Source organism: Mobula hypostoma, chromosome 22, assembly GCF_963921235.1.
Source record: "Mobula hypostoma chromosome 22, sMobHyp1.1, whole genome shotgun sequence".
Classification (NCBI taxonomy): Eukaryota; Metazoa; Chordata; class Chondrichthyes; order Myliobatiformes; family Myliobatidae; genus Mobula; species Mobula hypostoma.
In genome coordinates, this window is record NC_086118.1 from 16,499,173 (window position 1) to 16,522,388 (window position 23,216).

At 39.6% G+C, this 23,216-nt stretch overlaps 1 protein-coding gene across 5 annotated transcripts in view; it reads right to left on the reverse strand.

Moving 5' to 3' along the window:
- Positions 1–795: 795 nt before the first annotated feature.
- Positions 796–23,216, reverse strand: part of myocd (myocardin) — a 714,017-nt gene continuing 691,596 nt past the window's right edge. For all 5 annotated transcript variants that reach the window (XM_063074257.1, XM_063074258.1, XM_063074259.1 and 2 more), the window contains 8 exons: positions 17,666–17,797; positions 16,576–16,832; positions 15,860–16,013; positions 11,958–13,004; positions 9,076–9,171; positions 6,489–6,617; positions 5,233–5,287; positions 796–3,901 (listed from right to left, as the gene is read on the reverse strand). In XM_063074257.1, the coding sequence (XP_062930327.1) occupies positions 3,336–3,901; positions 5,233–5,287; positions 6,489–6,617; positions 9,076–9,171; positions 11,958–13,004; positions 15,860–16,013; positions 16,576–16,832; positions 17,666–17,797 (2,436 nt within the window). In that variant the 3' untranslated portion in view covers positions 796–3,335. The remainder of the gene's footprint in view (positions 3,902–5,232; positions 5,288–6,488; positions 6,618–9,075; positions 9,172–11,957; positions 13,005–15,859; positions 16,014–16,575; positions 16,833–17,665; positions 17,798–23,216) is intronic.

Consider the following 23,216-nt stretch of genomic DNA (forward strand, 5'->3'; position numbering starts at 1 on the left):
TTGGTAATATCATATCAAAATCAGGCTGATTTATAATGTACTAATGTCATTGTATCATCACTGTGTCTTGTACTGTTCAATTTGACTGCAGGTAACTGCAGAGTTAGCGTTGTTCTGAATGGAACAAATCATGGGAAGTTCTCCAGTGACTTCTGCTGGTAAGATGATTCAATATGCCAGTATTTTTGTCCTGATTCTTTAAGAGTTATAAGTGTTCATTTGTCTCAAGTGGAGATTAATTATGTTGACAGAATTTAGTGTGGTTTTGTTGATCACTGGTTTCCATGCACATGAGATTCTTTATTTTAGCATGCAGCTGTAGCTGTTACAAATGGTTTCTTTAAAGAAATAATTCTGTTTTGTGTCTTTTTGAGATTAAGAAATCTTGCATCTACTTGCTGATCACAGCAGAATATCTGATTTTGATTGTAAGGATCACTCACTGGGGAACAATGCCTTTAAGATGCACATCAATAAATGGTTTGGTCAATATCGGTTGTGAATCTTTGGAACTCTCTTCCATAAAAGGCAGAGGTAGAAAGATACTTGAAAGGGAGAAGGAAGTGAAAGATAGCTGCAGGTAGGTGACAGAGTCCAATTGAGGTCACAAATGGATCATCCATCATCTTATTAAATGATCGAGCAACACACACAAAATGCTGGTGGAACACAGCAGGCCAGGCAGCATCTATAGGAAGAGGTACAGCCGACATTTCGGGCTGAGACCCTTCGTCAGGAGGGTCTTGACAAAGGGTCTCGGCCTGAAATGTCAACTGTACCTCTTCCTATAGATGCTGCCTGCCTTCTGCGTTCCACCAGCATTTTGTGTGTGTTGCTTGAATTTCCAGCATCTGCAGATTTCCTCGTGTTTGCGTTATTAAACGATTGTCAGGATTGATGGCCAAGTGGCCTCAACTCATACATAATTTGTATGTTCGTATGCCTCTCAAATGGATCAAGAAATCTACCAATGTCTTAATCTTTCATTGAAGATAGCAAATAATACTTTCCTAAAATGTTAGACACACACTCATGTCAGCAGAGTATTACAGTACCATCTGAGTAACAAGACTGTATGAACATGAGCAGGATTAAATGAAAGTTAGTATGACATCATGCACAGTGTAAAGGTATACAGAGTGTGCTAAATTTGAATGCTGGTGATCACTGTTACATTTTGCACAATTTTATCATGATTTGGCAATTCTGTCGTATTCACTGGGAACTCTCTTTAGCCTTGCACAGGTTGTCAGTTGTGGATTGACTGGCGATTATAATTTAAAGCAGTGTAATATTGTGTTACTCTGTTGTGTTAAAAATATACTGCAATCATCAGATATGTTTGTTCACAAAGAATATCAAAGCCCTTCATACCTTGATGTTGACCTGGGAATGAGATATACTTATTAGAATAAGAGTCTATACATTCCAAGTATGATTTAATTCAAGGCTATTTTACAATATTGCTTATGGTTTGGGTGGGGGGAGTCAAAAGGAACAGAAAATAAGGAATCCATTGATGCCTGACTCTATCTAATGTCAAGAAGCTAATCAGGCCTCTACCCAATTAATACTTGGATGGGAGAACACTAGGAAAACCAGATGTAGCAGGTTTTTACTGAAAGAGATGAAACTGCCTGGTTACTCTGTCTAAGAATTAGCTCTAATACAAAACAAATTGTAGGTATGCCATTGACATTGACAAAAGAGAACTTGGACAATGAAGTGCTTTTGAACAGACATCAAAAGATAATTACTCACTACAATTCTTATAATGATATAGACTTTTTCTGACTATTTGGAGAAGTCCATACTTGAAATTTCAAGGTAGCAAATAAGCAAGGAAACTAGAAGGTTCAAAATATAGTCGGTAATAAATATTAATTCCCTGCACAGTACCTTTCAGATATGGCTTTTACATTTTAGAAACTAAAGGTGAACTGAACAATATTAATTTATGTTATTACTATACAAGAAAATCCTTAGCTAAAATTTCAATCACATCACAAATTGTGCCCAGAGATTTCAGAATAGTTAGCTGTTCCAAAATGGGCACATTGATTTACATTTATTGCAAATAACATTGCAAAAAGGGATAATATAAAGTACAAAATGGTACGAAAATAATTCTTTTCTGAGCACTTCTTTGGTTTGAATAAAATTTACCAAAAATAAACTATGTTCTTTACACTAAGACGAGGGTTGGAACTATTGTCACCAACTTCTTGTTTGGTGTTGTTCCCTTTCAAATTGATTCCTTATTTATCAATTTTTTTTAACATGGGCCTATGAGTTGCTCGCTAAAAATAGTTAAAAGAGATCAATGTTGGTCAATATCCAAGTTTGCGCTCAGGATTATGTTTGCAGATCTACGTAGGGAGTTCCAGCTTCCGAACTAGCAGGGAAAGCTTCTTTTGTTTCAATTCGATTTAAATCTGCAATTGCAGAATTCACTGCTTTTTGTAGAGTGGAGCTTCATTATGGGTGGATGAAGGCAGGAAATGTTTTCTCATAGCATCCTAAGTAAAACAACAAATTCTCACTTACCCATCCCATTTCCTATATTTTCAGGTCAGCAAATAGCAATAGAAATACATAGAACTACAATGCATAATTTCATACTCGCTGATTTTTAAAAAAAATCATACCAAGTATCTGCATGGAATGCCTTCTAAAATCTTAATACTTAGCAGACATTTTTTATATATATATATATATATAAAATATTATATATATATATAAAACAAGCAAAATGTGACAAACTTTTCTACTCTTAATTGTGCAAAGTGAACAATAAAATATGTATTCACAATACAAAGAATAAAATACTTGCATAAATTAGGGTGACTTTGCAAGTGTGGTTCAGAAAGGATGCAAGTATTTTGTTCAAGATAGCAAGTATTGCTTGCTTAGTAAAGAATCTTCCTCTGATAAAAATTATATAAAAATCTTGCAAAATTATGAGTAAGTTTAAGCTATGTACAAGGCAAAAATGCAGGCTGTGTGCACAAGGTCAAATTGAGAGTTGGCCGGTTTTTCTCACCTATATACTGCCCCGCCAACTTAGTCGGATTTAGACTTAAAGCAGGTGTCCTCTGGGTGATTCGACCGCGTTCACTTTCCACAGTAATACATAACTTTATGAAGCTTTTAACTCATTCAAGCAGTGCTACATGCAACAACTACAGGGCAACCATCTTGTAGCCAAATGAATTCCTCTATTTACTTTACAGTTGCCAACATACTTGTATACACAAGGAATATGCTTCCTTTTTATTTGTTTTGCCATTTAAATGGTTTTAAATTTACCTGTTGTTTCTAGTTTCCTGAGCATGTTACCATTGCAAGTTCATGGCTGTGTTTAAGTTTAGGTCTGTAACGTCCAGGAAATCTGCAGAGAAGATGCTCGGGGTGGAGGAACCAGCCGATCCAAAGCCCGCTGTTGAGCTGGGTGGTGTGAGATCTAGCCAGTCCATGTTCTCCAAGGGAGTTTCTGTAAGACCTAGGTTCATAACATGGTTATGTGTGGAAGAAGGCGACATCTGGGTCTCCATTGGTGAAAGGGGGTTTTCCAGAATTTCTCGAGTGTTCAGCATTTCTTCCCGGGAGTTGGTAGAAAAGCCCTCTCCAATGCCGTCGAGCTGGGAATCCTCACTGCCAATTTTAAGCAGTGTAATATCACCTCCCCTGCTCAAGGAGCTCCGCGAGTTAAGGAGGGCCTCAAGCTGACTGTCACTGTTGCTTGCACAATGGTCAAAGGAGAGCGGAGGAGGAGACATGTGGTTAAAAGGACTTGTTGAAGACCTAGGTGCAGTCACAGTGGAGGCTCCTGAAGAGACTGTGATTTGAGGCACCGATTTCTGAGCACAGTGGTGATCAGTTTTGGCATTTGGTGGCATTTCTGCAAAGTAAACAGCTCTAATAAGAAGATACGTCAAGCAAAGCAATCCCAATTACCTGATCCCCATCTTGCCCTGCAACTCACTTGTTCAACAATTCCTCTTTGATTACTTTGCCACATACTACGTGAGGGGTGATTTGTAGTAACCAGTTAATCTATCAGCACATTTCAGGCTTGTGGGAAGAAACCAGAACACCAAAGGAAAACGCATGTTTTCTCATGGAGAACACACAAACAAGGCCTGGATTTGGATTCAGCAGAGTATGCATACTGTGCGTTGCCTTTTTAAAGAGCTTTCTGGCATGGAAGAATTTTAGTGCATAACATTTTATAAATAATATACACCCAGTCAGTAAGTCAGACAGCATCTGTAGAGAAAGGAAACAGTTTCATATTGGTGGCCAGTTTGATGAAAAACCATTGCCCTAAAACATTAACTTTGCTTCCTTCTCCCCAGATTCCGCCTCAGCTGCTGATTATTTCCAACAACATTTGTTTTTACTTCAAGCTTTTGGTGAATGCAGCTTTTGTTCTTCTTTGCCTTAATAGTCTTTTTCATATGCTGACAGGGAATTCAATCTTGTCAGATCTATTTTTTTCCAAATACTTGAATTGTGGTGATCACCACTGCTGCATCTGTCTGCAAGTGTTCTGCCAATTGTCTGTTCCCCCCCCCCAAACAATGGAAAGATAGAATAGGGAGATGTTGTTTCGTTTGGAACAGAGTATGAACGAGAGACGAAGTTCAGGTATATAGAATTGAAGGACATACCGAGGCTTTATTTCCCTTGAATGACAGCTTTAAAAAAACTGGCAGTAGAGATTTAAATTAATTTACAGAGGGATAGACAAGAAATGAGGAAACAATCCAGCCCTGATGAACCGCTCGACCAGAAACACAGTCTGTCCTTCTCCCTCCATCAATGCTGACTAGCTCTGAGGGAAAAGATGATTTTGCACTCAGATAATGGCAGAGAATTTGGACTTTACTGATTGAAAGGGTGGTAAAATCAGAACCCTTCACAACATTTAAAATGTGTCCAGATATGATCTGAAGAACTGTGACCTGCAGGACTATGGATCAAGCTCTCCTGGTTTCAGTCTCAACAGGATTTTAGTGGCCAGTGGTCGCCCCTTCTCAACTAGCACTGACATGATGGGCCGAAAGGTCACCTTTTGCTCTAAGTTTTCAATGATTCCACTATTATAACTACATCATAAATGTAACACAAGAGACTAAAAATCATTGTTTTTTAATGTCTGCCAGAACTCTTTCCTCCTCGCAGACTCAATAATTTTCAAGTACATATTACATATGCAAAATCCCTCACCTCCACTCTCAATCAGCACATCCAGCAGGTCATCCATCTGGCTTCTAGACATTTGCTGCAAAGAAACAAGAATAATCTATGTAAAGTAGGTCTCAACCAATAAGAATATTTGAAGTCAGCTGACTAAATCATAATATAGAACTGATTAACCAAATTTACATTTAACAGAATATTAAAATGCAATAAAATCTAGCCACTGCCTTCTGAATGTTTCAAAAGGCAGTGTAAACTGTAAAATAAAAATATAAGACCATAAGACATAGGAGTAGAAACAGGCCATTCTGCCCTTTGAGTCTGCTTAAGGCTGTTTTATTACCCTCCTGCCCTATATGCTTAAATGCTGTGAAGGGTTCCCCTGTAACCTTTGATGCCCTTACTAACTAAGAACCTGTTAACCTCTGCTTTAAATATACACAATGACTTGGCTTCCACAGTCTGTGGCCATGAATTCCACAAATTCACCACCCTCTGGCTAAAGAAATTCCTCTTCACCTCTGTTCTAAAAAGGCTGTGGCCTCTGGTTTATCCACATAGCCCTTGCTTAAAACAGATATTATTAAAAATCCTACAATCTTAAAATATTGCTCCCTGCAAAAAAAAATTGTTTAACTATTAGTGTGACTATTATGGTGAATAAAATCAGCAGAAAAATAACGGAAAATTAATTTATAAAACAGAAGAGAAGCATAGTAGCACAGAACGGTAAATATCCAATACTGCCTGAAATATGATTGGCCACATAATTCAACTTTTTATTACATATGCAAAAATGGCTCATGGAGTCAGGCGTCAAAGATTGGTTAAGACATAGGATATGGCCAGTTCCAGTCTCTGCCATCTCCTGGAAGAACAATTCCATTTAATGTTCCCCAAATACTTTCAACCTATCTATTCTCTCACACTGGGCTTCCCAATTCCCTACTAAAGACCTTATATATTTGATGTTTACCATTCCAAAGTCAGTGAGGTCCTGATTGTGACAACTTACTACACATGTGGTCTCTCTTCCATGTATATGCTATGTTTCCTTGCCCTTGAATCAGTTGGTATTGGGATTTATTCTATCTGATATGGTCACGGTCTATCAAATCTCCTCTCAGTCTTCTTTGCTGCAAGAACAACCCAGCTTCTCCAGTTTAACCATTTAAATGACACTAAACTGTTCAGGATAAAGTATTATAGCTTATTAATAGTTACACGCACTAACAATTGATTCTCAAACACAAGAAAATCTGCAGATCTCCTGGAGTTCTCACCTGTTTCACAGCATCTTCGTACGACGGAGGTTGTTTGATCTTGCTAAGGGTTGAATTTGAATTACAGAAGGAAGCAGTATTGATGACAAATTTTTGACCAACTTGATTTGCAGAATTAGGTACATTCATCTAAATAAAATAGTCCAACAGAAACATACAGTGATAATGAATAAATGTTGTTAGTTTATGGAATTTAAAATCATTTACAAGCTAAAATTTATGGAGGGTGTGAAAGGTAATTTCAAGGGGCCAAACTATAACTGATCAGCACCCTTACTTCCCACAATACTGCATTTGACCAAAGATGTAATTAATGCATTTATTACTACATTGTTCATCTGTCAGTTATTTCTGTGAGTTCACAAATCTCAGATCGAAACGTGATAGTTATCAATAGTCAGATCTTAGTGAAAGGAAGAATTTAACTGCTAGGCCTTCTAGACTTTTGTCATGTAAACTGGATTGAAATTTGAGAGTAGAAGAACAAGAAATAGAAGCAGGAAGTGGTAATTCAGTCATGATCTGCCACTCTACGGGCTCCACATCCCTATTTTGATATTCTACTTGGCAAAGAATCGTCATGATGACCAAGAGGTGGTAACTGCAACGACACTCCCCCTTTTAACTTGGCAAAAGAGCTTTGCAACTGTCACAGATAATCATTGAACCATACTTACTGGGGAGATCTCATTGGAACCTTTTGAATATTGGAAGAGTAGATGTGGAAAGGTTGTTCCTCATGGTGGGAGAGTCTAGGACAAGAGGGCACAGCCTCAGGATAGAGGGGTGCCCTTTCAAAACAGAAATGTGGAGAAATTTCTTTAGCCCGAGGGTGGTGAAGTTGTGGAATTTGTTACCACATTCAGCTGTGGAGGCCAGGTCGTTGGGTGTATTTAAGGCAAAGATTGATCGGTTCTTCATTGGACATGGCATTAAAGGTTACGGGGAGAAGGCTGGGAACTGTAGTTGAGGAGCTGAAAAAAAGAATCAGCCATGATTGAATGGTGAAGCACACTCGATGAGCCAGATGGCCTAATTCTACTCTTATGTCTTATGGTCTTATGATCTTATATCATGGCCCTTGGATTGAAAAAGAACTCTCAACCTTATCTCATCTGCTCTGGATCTCAATAACCTGCAGATGATTGCTCTTCAAATATACATTCAAGTATGGCTCAAATGGAATGAGGGCATCTGCTCCCACTGCCCTTTCAGCCAGGCAGTCAAAGACACCTAATACTTCCAGAACCTTGTTGAGAAATATTTTCTTAATCTCTCTTTGCATACTTCTACCAATAACTTTAAGTCTATTACTTCTGTTCACTGATCCTGTTGCTTAAGGAAATTGCTTTTCCTCTTTGCTTGGCCTTGGTTCCATGTAATTTTATACACCTCTATTAAGACTCCCCTCAGCCTCCTCTATTCCAATATACACAATCATAGCCTACCCAAATTTTCCTCATAGCTAAATGTTTCTAGCCCTGGCAACATCCCCATTAATCTTCTTTCCTATGCAATCATATCTTTATTAAATAATAGAGCTGATACAGCTATTTTTGTCAATGTATCAAATACATGTCCTTGCATTGCACAGTTAAGGGTTGAGAATGGGTGAAGGTGAGAATATTATGCTATTGCATGCTCCCTTGAACAACAGCGGTGCAGGAAGCACTTTTCCCATCAGTACGTCGTCTATTTCATATAGAAACTACTTATGATCAATACATCCCATTTAATGTGAGAGTGCATAGAAGTGACTTCTGAGGTAAGCCATAAACTATAAATAGCTTTGGGAGGATGATGACACCTTTGCTTGCACCTTCAGAAACAGCTCTCTTTCTATCTTTAATATCTCTTTTTTTTCCTTTTCAGGGTTCTTTTGAAGACCCTGACTTGGAGTCACATGCTGACTTGGGTTCTTTGCGGGAATAGGACCCGCTCTTGGGGTCTCAAGACTGGCCGCGATTCGCTGTGCCAAGGATGCGGCCTAGAAGATTAGCCTGCTGGTTTTTCAGGGCTCTGGAGGCGGGTGGACTCAAGGTCGGTGCTACCATCTGGTGCATCATGGGAGATGGAAGATCGAAAGCTGCGAGCTGGTTGTGTGCCCAAAGACCCAAGTTCTTTGGGCACAAAGCCCGGAGGGAGCGATGCAACAGACTTTTAACAGCATGAGTCGGCGAGTTGTTTGTTATGTTTCCCCTCTCGCTGTGAAACGGGGACACCTCTTTTTCCCTTATTATGGAGAGAGAGAGAGAGAGAGAGAGAGAGAGCCTGTGGTATGTCGAATTACTGGGTGAATGAGTAGTCTTTGGGGTACTGCAAGTTTGTATCTTTATTGATGTTTTGCGGCACGCTTGAGTGCTTGGTGGAGGGCGCTGATGTTTTTTTGCTAGTCAGTGGGGGGTAAGTTGTCTTACTGCTGCTTATGCATGGGAGGGGGAGCTGGGAGGGACTTTGGAGTTCTAACATTTAACTGTCACTCATTCTTTGGGACACTCTGTTTCCATGGATGTTTGCAAAGAAAACGAATTTCAGGATGTATATTGTATACATTTCTCTGACATTAAATGTACCTATTGAAACCTACCTTTCTGAGGATCTGCTGTCGTATTATATGTTGTTGGAGGTGCTGCTGGAATTGTGGACTGCCATTTTGTTGCTGAACCTCCTGGCCCTTTGAGCACTAAAGAACCAAAAATGATTCATCAACCATATTAACACGTAACTGTCAATACTTCATCACTATAAATATTAAAACATTAGTTTTTACTGGTTAAAAACAGCTGTACAGTAAGTTCCTCTTTTCAATAGTTTATTGATTTCAACATCTTTCTTTATCTAAAATGTCATTGTTTTGACATAATATAGCCACAGAAAGCGGTATTCTATATTAAGAGTAAAAGTTGTAAAGAACTTCATTTTGATAATATCACAATCCCTAATATTTATTGAACTGTTTTGATTTTTATCTTCATTTTTCCTGAAGTGAACCAGTTAAAGGACTGTTTCTTTGCATCTTCCCATCCACAACATTAGCCACCTTATTTTTTGCTAAATGCTGAGGAGATTAAGTTGATGAGACCATTAGACATAGGAGCAGAATTAGGCTATTTGGTCTATCAAATCCATTCTGCCATTCCATCATGGCTGATTTATTATCTCTCTCAACCATGTTCTCCTGCCTCCTCCCTGTAAACTTTGATACCCTACTAATCAAGAACCTGTCAACCTCCATTTTAAATATATTTAATGACTTGGCCTCCACAGACATCTTTGGCAATGAATTCTACAGACTCACCACCCTCTGGCTAAAGAAATTCCTCCTCATCTCTGTTCTAAATGGATGTCCCTCTATTCTGAGGCTGTGTTCTCAGGTCCTAGACTAAACTACTATGGAAAACATCCTCTCCATGTCCACTCTATCTTGGCCTTTCAATATTCGATGGTGTCAACATGATTTCCCACCCGCTACCATTCTTCTGAAGTCCAGTGAGTACAGGCCCAGAGCCATCAAACGCTCTTCATACATTAATCCTTAAATTCCTGGAATCGTTCTTATGAACCTCCTCTGGACTCTCCTCAATGCTAGCATATCTTTTCTGAGCTAAGGGGCCAAAACTGCTCACAATAAAGGCTCAGTATTATATCTTTGCTCTTATATTTTAGTCCTCTCAAAATTAATGCTAACATTGCATTTGCCTTGCTTATCATCAGCACAACCTCCAAGTTATCCTTTAAGGGAATCCTGTACAAGGACTCCCAAGCCCCTGTGCACCTCTCATTTTTTCATTTTCTCGCTATTTAGAAAATAGTCTATGCTTTTATTCATTCTGCAAAGTGCACGATAATATACTTCCCTACATTACATTGCATCTGCCGCTTCTTTGTCCATTTCCCCAATCCGTCTAAGTCCTTCTGCAGACTCACTGCTTTCTCAACATTACTTGCTCCCCATCTACTCTGTAAATTTGGCCACAAAGCCATCAATTCCATCATCCAAATCATTGACATAGAACGTGAAAATAAGTGGTCACAACATAGACCCTTGCGGAACACCACTAGTTAACGGCAGCCAACCAGAGAAGGCACATTTTCTTCCCATCCTTTCCCCCCTGCTGGTCAGCAATCTTCTATCCATGCTAGTATCTTTCCTGTAATACTACAGGCTCATCTTGTTAAGCAGCCTCATGTGCAACACCTTGTCAAACACCTTCCGAAATTCCAAATACAAAACATCCACCAATTCTCCTTTGCCTATCCTGCTTATTATTTCGTCAAAGAATCCCAATAGATCTGTCAGGCAAGATTTTCCCTAAAGGAAACTATCATGACTTTGACAAATATTATCACTCGTCTCCAAGCACCCCAAAACCATATCCTTAATAATAGACTCCAACATCTTCCCAACCACTGAAATCAGGCTAATTGGCCTATAATTTGCTTTCTTCTGCCTCCCTCCCTTCTAAAAGATTGGGGTGACATTTGCAATTTCCATTCCTCTGGAGCTATTCCAGAATCTAGTGATTCTTGAAAGATCATTACAAATGCCTCCACAATCTCTTCAGCTACCTCTTTCAGAACCATAGGTTGTATTCCATCTGGTCCAGGTGACTTATCCATTTTCCAACCTTCAGCTCCCCAAGCATCTTTTCCTTAGTAACAGCAGCTACATTCATGACTGCCCTGACATTCTCAAAATTCTGCCATACTGCTAGTGACTTCCACGATGAAGTCTGACTCAAAATACTTAATAGGTACGTCTGCCATTTCTTTGTCCCCCCCATTACTACCTCTCCAGTGTTCTTTTCCAGCAGTCTGATATCTCACTTCTCTTTTACTCTGTAGATATTTGAAAAACTTTTGGTACCCTATTTTATATTATTGGCTAGCTTAACTTCATATTTCATATTTTCTCTGCGCATGGCTCTTTTTTAAAGTTGCTTTCCATTGGTTTTTAAAAAAGCTTCCCAATCCTCTAACTTCCCACTAATTTTTTGTTCTATTATATGTCCTTTGCACTCCTTTTACTCCGTATTTGACTTCCCTTGTCAGCTACAGTTGCCTCACCCTCCCTTCAGAATACGTCTTCATCTTTGTGACGTATCTATCCTGTTTTCTGAATTGCTCCAGAAACCCCAGCCATTGTTTTCCCATCATTCCTACTAGTGTCTCCTTCCAGACAGCTCCTCTCTCCTGCCTCAGTAATTCCCTTTACTCTACTGAAACACTGATACATCTGACTTTATCTTTTCCCTATCAGATTGAATGAGATGGAAGTGAGCATTCGGACATATACGTTTGCCTGAAGAAGCTGTATATTTCATATTATAAACAATAGCATCTGTGATCTTGGCTAATGTGACCCACAGCTGCTGCCACAGACATTTTCTGCTGTAACCAATGGTGGTATAAAAGGCAAGGACCACATAACACTCAACAAGTGCATTTCAAACTAGGTTTGAGTTTTACCTGTATCTTGAGCTGAGCGTTGCAAGATGGAATGGACTGAAGCTGATGGGGTGAACCACTACGCCCATCTCCATTCGGGGGGGCAGGTGACACTGGCAGAAGGAAGTGGTTGCTCGGGGATGGGGGAAGGCTGGCATGCTGAGGGCTGCCAGTTATTGCTCCAAGGGGAGAATGCTGCGGTGAGCACTGTGGACTCAGGAACGGCGGTGACCTCACCGTGCTGTGCTCTGTGGTCTCCGCACACATCTGACTGTTCACCACACCAGGTTTCTGCGGTGTGCCACAGGTATTTAAGCTTTCTGTGGAGCTGTTGCTGGACGTGGAGGAGATCATTGGTGTCATACTCCTGTCGGTTATCTGTTGCCCGGCAAACGGGCAGCTGGACATCAGGTTTTCCTGCTTTACAGACACACTGTAGAGTGGCTGAGAGGAAGACTGCTGCTCGTGTTGATTGTTCCTCTTCTGTTTCTGAAGCTGGATCTTCAGTTCTTCCACCTGCTTCTGCTCCATGTGCAGCTTCCAGGTCAGCTCATCGATAACCTTCTGCTTTTCCATCAGCATTTTGTCTTTCTGGGTGTCGAAACCTTCCATGTCAGCCTGAATACTGCCCCCATTCATGCTGCTCATCAGGCTGTCCTCAGCGCTTAGCTGAAGAGGCGATGGCTGCAGTCCGAGCTGCGGGGATGGCACGGGTACGTCGCTGAAGCTATCGGGCAACCCGCTCAAATCGGAGCCAGTTACGGAAAGATCGGACGACGCTGGGGAAATGGGCGGGGTTGAGCTGGTGCTGCCAAACTGATAGAAGCCATTCGGCAGCACGGTGGTGGCAGTCTGAGTCTGAAAGCTCGACAGGGAGGTCACAGAGGTTATTGGGAACGATGCAGTCGTCATCTCGTTGACTGAGCTGGACGAGGTGGTGCTGGTGCTGCTGACCGGCAGGCTGTTTCCACTGGAGTCCTGGAAAGGTTTCAGTCTCTTCATGAGGGCCGTTTTTGTACCAGACACAGGAAGGCCTCTTATTCTCAGCTGCTGCCTCAATTCTGATACCTGCAAGGTCAATATAAAAACAGGATTACACCATCTCACAAAAGATAGGGGCACTAACTTCCCACAGAGAATAACAGTCAAGGGAATTGCCAAGGCCCTCTCCTTAACACGCTCCAAGTACACATTTCTGTGCCCTACAGACTTCCAAAATTAATTTCTAATTAATACATATGAAGTATTAATTAATTGATTACTTAATCTCCTCAAGGAAATATTAACTCATAGATTAGTTCAAATAAAATGAAATTGTACGATGCAGCTGTGTAAACTATAACTATGCTCCAGTGGAAGGATCCCCAGCTTGCGGTCCATGGCTTAATGGTATTGGTCCACAGCATAAAAAAGGTTTTGGGAATCTCTGCTCTATTTCAACAGTACGTGGCAGGGAGCCGCTTGACAGAAGTCATCAGCACACTTATACATACTTTGGTTCCTTAATGTGTACATGTGTCCAGTTAAAGTAATTGGAGGAAAACTTGAAATGTGGCCTTGGGTTGACCTCAAGAGTGGACAGTAAGTCAGTACTGATCAGGAATGAAGGGTGTCGGCCCAAAATGTTAACTACTCATTCAATTCCATCGGTACTGCCTGATGCGCTGAGTTCCTCCAACATTTTGTGTGTGTTGTTCTGGATTTCCATCATCTACAGAGTCTCTTGTGTCTCCAAGCCATCCTATAGTGGACTATCAAGGTTTTGGAGTAGGTTGCAATCTGGTATCCATATCCAAGGTATTACTGAGGTGTCAAATGGGTGTAGCCGCAGAGGAAGCGCCTTCAAGACACATACAGAACTGTCCAATCAGTTCACTTCAGTTTTCCTCTCAGTTGAATGTCGCAAGTTAAAGTAACGGTTAAAAAGATAAAAAGATACACAAACCAATCTTCCGTCCGTGGACTCACTTCACACCGCACACTGTCGGAGCAGTGCTGCCAGGATAATCAAGGACACGACCCACCCAGCCAACATACTTTTCGTCCCTCTTCCCTCCGGGAGAAGGCTCAGGAGCTTGAAGACTCGTACGGCCAGATTTGTGAACAGCTTCTTTCCAACTGTGATAAGACTGCTGAACACATCCTGACCTGGATCTGGGCTGTACCCTCCAAATATCCGGACCTGCCTCTCAGTTTTTTGCACTACCTTACTTTTCCTTTTCTATTTTCAATTTACAATTTATAATTTAAATTTTTACTATTTACTATTGATTTGTACTCCAGGCAGCACGAAGCGCAGAATCAAATATCGCTGTGATGATTGTATGCTCTAGTATCAATTGTTTGGCGACAATAAAGTAAAATGTTAAATTAAGAGTTGAGTCCATGAGGTTATAGTCAGTTATTTACTTGCAAGTCAGAATTAAGAAACATATACTCACTACCCAAGGTGAAAGACTTGGACATGGCTGCCTCAGTCGTTGTTTTGTGTGCAGGGCCAACACAAGTGTTAGCCCTGCCCACTGCTGAGACAGCCTACAACGCTCTGCTCAGTGTGACCAGAATTAACATGAGCAGCATTGCCTAGCCTGCCAGTCAGCTATAGACATAAATGTAATTGACAATGCTCTGCAACACACACACACACACACACACAATGCTGAATGAACCCCACAGATCAGGCAGCATCTATGGAGGGAAATGAACAGTCAGTGATCCTACATTAGAACTCACGCTTATAGTAACCAAATGCTACAAGATCATTCTATTCCTGTTCTCACTTCCTTCTACCTTCAACAGGCAGCATACGTGTTGAAATGCCTGCCTAGTTTATCAGTTACATAGTTGGTGAAATTATATAACTAGTTCTATATTTTAACATATGGGATAATTACATTTCACGTGATTTGCCTGTGAAATCTAGTGAAACAGAATGCAGTCTCACTTTAGCTGAAACTCCTTGTACTGTGGTTTACAACAGTCACTTTCAGGCACCAATCTGTAAGAAGTATCTGCTGGTGAAAAGCTCGTTGAAGTAAAGAAAGACTGCTCTTGTATTCCACCTGCCTATGTATCCATTTGTGTCCACATTTATGAAAATAAATGCATATCTGTGTGAATCACAAGTGGATCATGCCTCAATTAACCACGGGAAATAACAAGACATTTAGGAGAACACCTGGAGAAAGCAAGGACAACAAGGAAGTTAATAATAAGGCAAGCCCTGACAGATCAAATTAAGCATTTAGGTGAAGTTTCTTCATGCACAAAGCCATATTGAGATGGCACCTGGAGTCTTATCAAATGATCAGATTTGTTACTACTGCAATGCTTGACATGAGTTTTAAAGGGACTCTGCAGCAGAGTAATACACAATGCACTTCCTGCAACATTATCCACATCAGACTTGTATTCTGAACTACCGTGACTAACGTAAAAGAAATTCAAAAATATCTCCACGCAGAGAAGGAGAATCAAATAGTGAAAGAGGGAATGTGTCTTAATTTCCAGAGTATTAGCTGCAATAAATCCTGGATTATTGCTGCATAATAAATAAAACTTTCAATCTTCTCCATCAGCAAAAAGGACATCTCACCGACGTTAACATTTAAATGAGTTCTTCCAATCTTCTGATGCAAGTGCAGTAGGAAATTGGTGCAAAACTCTTTACAGTGCCTTAACAGTGGACTAAATTCTTCCCACAATCCACCCATCCAATAAGAAAACCAATGTAATCTTTCTATACTTCCTCTGTAACCACACTTAGCAAGAATAAGTTGAGTTTCTGGATATAATGAGCACATTTTAATATCTAAAAGGTTATTAATTGCTATCATCACACATTTGAAATACAATTCAATTTTTAAAAAATTATTTGCATAAAGGCATTTTAAAGTAAACATGGAATGTGGATTTGAATATACCTTTAAATCATCCAGATTGGACGGAAGTGGTCCTGGCTTCAAAGGGCAGCTGGTGGCTTGACCTGATATCGTGGACTTCACAGGAGATATGCTGCTGCCTGGCATAGTAGTAGTTGAGGTGCATGTGCTTCTGGAGATCTGATCACCAGAGTGCCTGGAAAAAGCATTGAAAACACTCACTTCAGCTGGATTAACGTATCTGGATATCGGTAATTTTTCACAATGGATGGTATACATTGCTGAATCATGATTAGCAGTTGCAATGCAAACGTTATCCTCACTCTCCTTTCAGCAATTAACTTGCCAACCTTTCCATCATCGATCTTTCTTGAAGTACTATACAGCAGGATATAACCAATTACGAGCAAAATAACCATTGAAAACAGTATATTCAGCCTTCTTTAGTTATTGTATTGGAATTTGTCTGAATTAGAATTTATCTTTTGATATTTCACAGCACTAAAGAACAAAGCAGAGAGAGAGAAGTTTGGCCTTGATTGCTCACACAGACACACTTCTGAACTTGACTGTTGAACTTCACCCTTTGTACATCCTTCCTAATGTTTGAAAACTAATACTGATTTTCTCAGGTGAGTTGGTAAATAGGTGGGACTTGATAGTCACCATGGAAACTATGGGCTGAAGGACCGGTTCCTATGATTGTATGGCTCTGAAGTATTGCTCCAAACATCTAGGCAAAGGTTTAGTCTACTCACTTCAGAGGACTAGAGAGAATGTTTTGATAGTTGTACTGATGTTGCTGGTGATGTTGTTGCTGGCTTAGTATCTGCAGCTGAAGGAAGAGCTGTTGCTGCTGGAGCAGCTTGGCATAGGCCGAGTCCATCGGAGGGAGGGACTTCTCTGGTTTCTGATCCGGTGGAATGTACTGATGGTACTTCAGTTTCTTCACCTTTGGCTTTGTGTCCTTTGGCTTCTTGTGTCGCTGGTTCTTCCCATCTGATGATGGCTTTGTCTAATTTTAATGGAAGGGATGAAAGGGAATACTTAAGCTCATTTCACATTGTTTAGTAGTTGCAGTCAAGTAGCAAAACATTTGGCATTCCTTCCTTATTGTTAAAATTATTGACTTCAGCACAAGAATTTAAGTCCATTTGCAACAATGTTTGGAGATGGATGGTCAATGCTTAACATCCGATTTGAATTTTGACACTCCCGATAGGTATTCCGCAATGTAACTTACACTGTAATTGATGTGTTTTTGTTTGCATTAAATGACTTAGCTCACATGGCAGTCTGCTCTAAAGGGACTGCTTCATTTTCACACCAAAGCTGACTTTGTGTTGTGCAAGTTGGACTTGAAAAATTGAGCTGAGTCTAAGCCAAATTAAAACGAGCCCCATTCATCAGATGCTACAGATACGGTATTTACTATGATGCATCCCTGTGATGTTTTTCATTCCCACCTCCAGCATCCTCATTGCAACCCTTATCCTACATCCTGGCCACTTCTGCATATTTTTTCTTATTTTCCTCTCTAGCTGCAACTGAAAAAATTTATCTTATTTTGCAAACAGCTTCTTCTGACATTGATGTAATTCTGATTTATTTTTAAAGATAACACAAGCCAACAGAAAAAAATAAAGGAATTACACCATTAGCTTTTGAGAAAGCAGAAAACTCTCCACATTATCCTGCAAAGCATCACATTCAAATATTTCCTGTGATGCTTTACCGAGGAAACAACTGTTCTTTTGTGGACTAATATAACATCTTCCTTCAGTTTTTCAATAGCAATGTTTAAGAGCTCTTTTGTGGCTTGAAGGAAGGCAAGTGACTTGGGCTTACTTTAACAATTGCTGGCACTGGAATTGGTGTGGTAACTTGGCCATTCTGCTGGTTTTGGCTTCCTGGCTGACTGATCTGGTTATTAGGTGCAGATCTCTTTACGTCACAATGCTGGGAGAGGTGAGGAAGATACTGTAAAGCAAAGTGGGAAAAAAAGTTAGTAAACTGTAATCTTATTCCTTTATTTTCATCTTTAAAACTTGACTTCTTGCAAGTTAATTATCTGCACATAACCCTGGAAATACTGTATGGAGGCAGGTCATAGGTCCGGTGGCTTTGTATTCAAAAATTTTGTTGAGATAGTTCAGAGTTAGCTGATGTACAATTATGTTGGATAACTAGGCCAAAAATTGACATGTCAATACCCAGTAATACAGTATTGCAAAACTCAAATACTTTTATTTAGTGCACCCATTTATGAGTCATATTATATTAAGATGTAATTTCATAAATTAAAATTTATTAAGAAATTAAAATACTAGATTCACCTAACCATTCCATTTCCACTTTTTCTCCTGGTCTTTCCTGCTTCTACTGTACACTGACTGCACTGTTCTTAACAGTCAGAATACAACCATTTTGTGATCCTTTGCACAATTCAAAAGCTGAAGCACGTCAGCAGTTCTGAGGTAACCATATCCAACCATAATTTGGGCCAGTACCCTGAATCAGCACAGAGAGTAGGGAGAGGAGATGTTTTTGGGTTTAGGGAGTAAAAGATAGAGGAAGTGGGAAACTAAATGATCAATCAAAATATCTTATGGATCCATACACGGTGATTGCAATATTACTAGGGTCATTGAAGGACAACCGGGGGAAGAAAGTCAGAATCAGGTTTAATATCACCGGCATATGTTGTGAAATTTTACTGTTATGTGGCAGCAGTACATTGCAACACATAATCATAAAAACTGTGAATTTCAGAAAGTAGTATGTATATATAGTGAAGTAGTCTGATGGCGGGGGGAAGAAGCTGTTCCTGAATCGTTGATTGTGTGCCTTCAGGTGCTTGAGGTGTGTACCATCTCCCTGAGCGCAATAAATAAGTGGGAGTTCACATCAGGTGAAATGCAATGTTTCACCTGGGGTTTTCCTCAGGGAGATAACACTGTGTGATATATGATGAGCAGCAAAATGGCTACATTTAAAACAGAAAATTGCATACATTAAAAGAACCAAATAAACTCTAAAGAAATACTAGTGCGAATCAATTACATTCAAGCACTCTGAAATAATCCGGACATAAACAGTGTTACTGCTCATATTTAATAATTTGTGAGAATATGATATCATGGAAAAGGACTGTTGGTTAGTTGATGTAGTGTCTACAGTGCCTATAAAAAGAATTCACCCCTCCCCCTGGGAAGTTTTCATTTTTTATTGTTTTACAACATTGAATCACAGTGGATTTAACTTGGCTTTTTTTGACTAGTCAACAGAAAAAGACTCTTTTCTGTCAAAGTGAAGAAAGAGCTCTATAAACTGATCTAAATGAATTACAAATATAAAACACAAAATAATTGAATTCATATGTATTCACCCCTTTGTATAATGCACATCAAATCATCACTGGTGCAGCCAATTGGTTTTAGAAGACACATAAGTAGTTAAATGGAGATCACATGTGTGCAGTCAAGGTGTTTCAATTGACTGTAGTAAAAATACACCTGTATCTAGAAGGTCCAACTGCTGGTGAGTCAGTATCCTGGCAAAAAACTACACCATGAAGACAAAAGAACACTCCAAGCAACTCAGTGAAAAGATTATTGAGAAACACAAGTCAGGAGATGGATACAAGAAAATTTCTAAATATCCCTTGGAGCACAGTTAAGTCAATCATCATGAAATGGAAAGAATATGGCACAGCTGTAAATCTGCCTCGAGCAGGCCGTCCCCAAAAACTGAGTGACCATGCAAGAAGGGGACTAGTGAGGGAGGCCATCAAGAGACCTATGACAGCTATGGAGGAGTTAGAAGCTTCAGTGGCTGAGATGGAAGAGACTGTGCATACACCTGTTGCCTGAGTGCCTCACCAGTCACAGCTTTATGGAAGAGTAGCAAAGAGTAAGCCACTGTTGGAAAAAAAAACTCACATGAAATCTCAGCTAGAGTTTGCCAGAAGGCATGTGGGAGATTTTGAAGTCAGCTGGAAGAGTTTCTATGGTCTATGAAACCAAAAATTGATCATTTTGGCCATCAGACTAAATGCTATTTTTGGCGTAAGTTGAACAACATACATCATCAAAAATATACAATCCCTACTGTGAAGCATGGTGGTGGCTGCATCATGCTGTAGGGATGCTTTACTGCAGCAGGCCCTGGAAGGCTTGTGAAGGTAGAGGGTAAAATGAAAGCAGCAAAATACAGGGAAATCCTTGATGAAAATCTGACACAGTCTGCAAAAGAACTGTGACTTGAAAGAGGATTTGTTTTCCAGCAATACAATGACCCCAAGCATAAAGCTAAAGCTACACAGGAATGGCTTAAAAACAACAAAGTTGAGGTCCTGGAGTGGCCAAGTCAGAGTCCAGACTTCAATCTAATTGAGAGTTTGTGGCTGACTTGCAAAGGGCTGTTCACTCACGATCCCCATGCAACCTGACAGAGCTTGAGCAGTTTTGTAAAGAAGAATGGGGGAAGATGAGCAAAGCTGATAGAGACCTACCCACACAGAATCATGGCTGCAATTGCTGCCAAAGGTGCATCTACTAAATACTGACTTGAAGGGGGTGAGTAATTATGCAATCAATTATTTTGTGTTTAATAATTGTAATAAATTTAGACCAATTTATGGAAATATTTTTACACTTTGTCACAAGTCTTTTCTGTTAATCAGTGTCAAAAAGGTGGGGTGGGTGAATACATTTTGTAGGAACTGTATATAAAAGGGGATGAAAACATGTTCTGGAAACTGTAGATCAGTCAGCTTAAAAATCAGTCGTGGGAAAAATAATGGAGTTCTAATGAAAGGAGAGGACAGAAGAATATCTCAAAAAGTGTAATAATATCCAACCTTGTTGCTTGTTTTTAAGAAGGCAACAGTTAATGTAGCAGATCCTGATCTTTAAATAGCCTTTGTTATTGATAGATTAATGAATGCCAGAGGATGCAGAGTCAGGATCACAACGGGTAGTGAATTGGTCTGGGGTAAAGTCAGAAAGTGCAATCAAATTTCTGCAGCTTAGAGCAGAAGAAGGAGAATAGTTAAGTTCCACAATGATCGGTGTTAGGATAACCATTGTTCAAAATTTGTAAGTAGATAATGCCAAGGGGAAGTGAAGTGGAATAGACCCTACTGAAGATGACTGCAACAAAATTATAGAATTATGGAAATATTTAATATTTGCAGAATGAATGAATAATTTTCAAAAAATCAGGGCAGATAAATTCAGGGTAGCAATTTTTACTGGATAATGCGAATGTGGCAAAGCAGAGAAGCAAAGGACGTGGAGTATAAATGCGCAAACTACTAAAGCTCTGCTATGAGGCCACTATAAATTGCTAACTATTTACTGCATTTATTTTTGGAGGGACAGACCTACTGTTCCCTTGAAGCTGTGCAGGTGCACGGCCACGCAGTACCAGAAATGCTCCAGCGCACATAGTCTTTGCTGATGCGCGGCTGGAATTTTATTTTGTTTTATGTTAATAGAATTTTGAAATCTGTTATATAATTGTGATATTCCTTGTAATTAATGTCTTTATGAATATAATCCATAAATTTTCTAAACAATAAACATACTACAAACTTTAGTTTGAAACACTTTAAAGCGTCAATGTACTTGCATTGTTACTAAGCCAAGTTGCAACACTGTTTAAAAAATAATTATAACAATAAACACAGAGTGGAAGCCTTGAGCCCTTAATAAATCGCTAGCCGGCTAAACGCCGACAAAAAATATTCAGCTACTATTATGAACTACAACACAAGGATTTCCTCAAAAATATTGCAGCAATACTATGATTTCAAATTTGCCATCTCTGAGAAACTTAAGACCAGGTCAATGAAGACAATCATTGATATGTTTTACAACATGCTAGGAAATGGGGGGGGGGGGGACTGTCAATCCTTGTTGACATTGTTGGAACGTTTTAAGCTTCTATTGCTGTCTGCAAATATTGATTCAGTCTTATGAATTCAATGAAATGTATACCCAGGGACAGACTAGAAAGGGAAAATTTGGATGATCTAATGAGGATTAAGACACATCTTTCATCTAGATGTGAAATTCATCGGAACAGTGTTAACAGACAATGGGTTTACAATAAAGACAGACGAGAAATAGTTTACAAAACCTGAAAGATTTTCTTTGTTTTGTATTTCATTATACTCTTTGATTAATAAAATCAGAAGTATGCGATTTTTCACTTTTGATTCTAAATATTCATTTGTATGCATATTACAAAACAAAAATTTAAGTGCTGCAGTTTTCAGGCCGTGTATATTTAAAAAAAATCCTGCTCAGAGAAATAGTTGGTTTGCACAGATGAAACAAAAAATTGAGGGAATGTTGGACAGAAATGAGAAATAGAACTGTTATGTTAAACCTGGATCTAATATTTGTTAATCTACATTTTGAATACTCTGCACATTTCTGGTTGCCATGTTATTAAAAGAGAATCTAGGCATAAGAGAAGTTGCAGATTTACAAGCACTACACCAAGAACACAAGGGTTAACAGTTCAGGTTCCTGTTTTCCCCTTCAGTAGACAACCATGGGATATGGCCTATTAGATGTAAAACTTTCATGTGGTTTCTTAACAGGCCCCTTCTTGAAATCTATATGTATAGGCTCCCCTTTTATCCACCCTGCAGGGTGCACCTTTTAAGACCCTTTTCAAAAAAAAATTAGGTGCAATTTCCCTTTCATAAATTCACTTTTCTTCCACTCATTCTGCAAATAGTTTGAGTTTGCATTTTGGTTTGCAGAACGAAGGGTAGGTATTGGGGAGATCAGGGACGGAGGGAAACTGATGTGATGAGCAATTGTTTTTCCTTTTCTTTTTAAAGTATACTCTCCTGAAACAGATTCACAGCACTGGGCTGTGCAGGCTGGCGCTTGTTCAGGCAGGTTCCTTTTAAACTCCCTGGAGCTACACTCACCAGAAATGTGAATGCTTGCTTCTGCAAGAATAGACTGCGCCTTCCACAGGTCAGGCATGGGCAAATGAGGAACATGCAAGTGGTGTTCAGAGATGCTTTGCATACATTGGATTGCACCAACATGCCTGGAAACTGTGTTAGGACACCATGCGTATAGATAATTTGAAATGAACAGAGCAGAAATTCATCGACACATTATTTACAGGCCAACAGTTATGCACGTATTTACATTGGGATTTTTAAACATCTGGTGTGGCAGCTTGCGGATCTTGAAACTTGGGTGTGTACAAAATGAGAAATGTATTCATGGCAAAACAAACAGGGCTGCTGGTGGAACTCAGTGGGTCAGGCAGCATCTGTAGAGGGAAGTAGACCGTTGGCATTTTTGGGTTAAGACTCTTAATTTGGACTGAAAGAGTAGACGGGAGACAGCCAGTGTCATGGGAG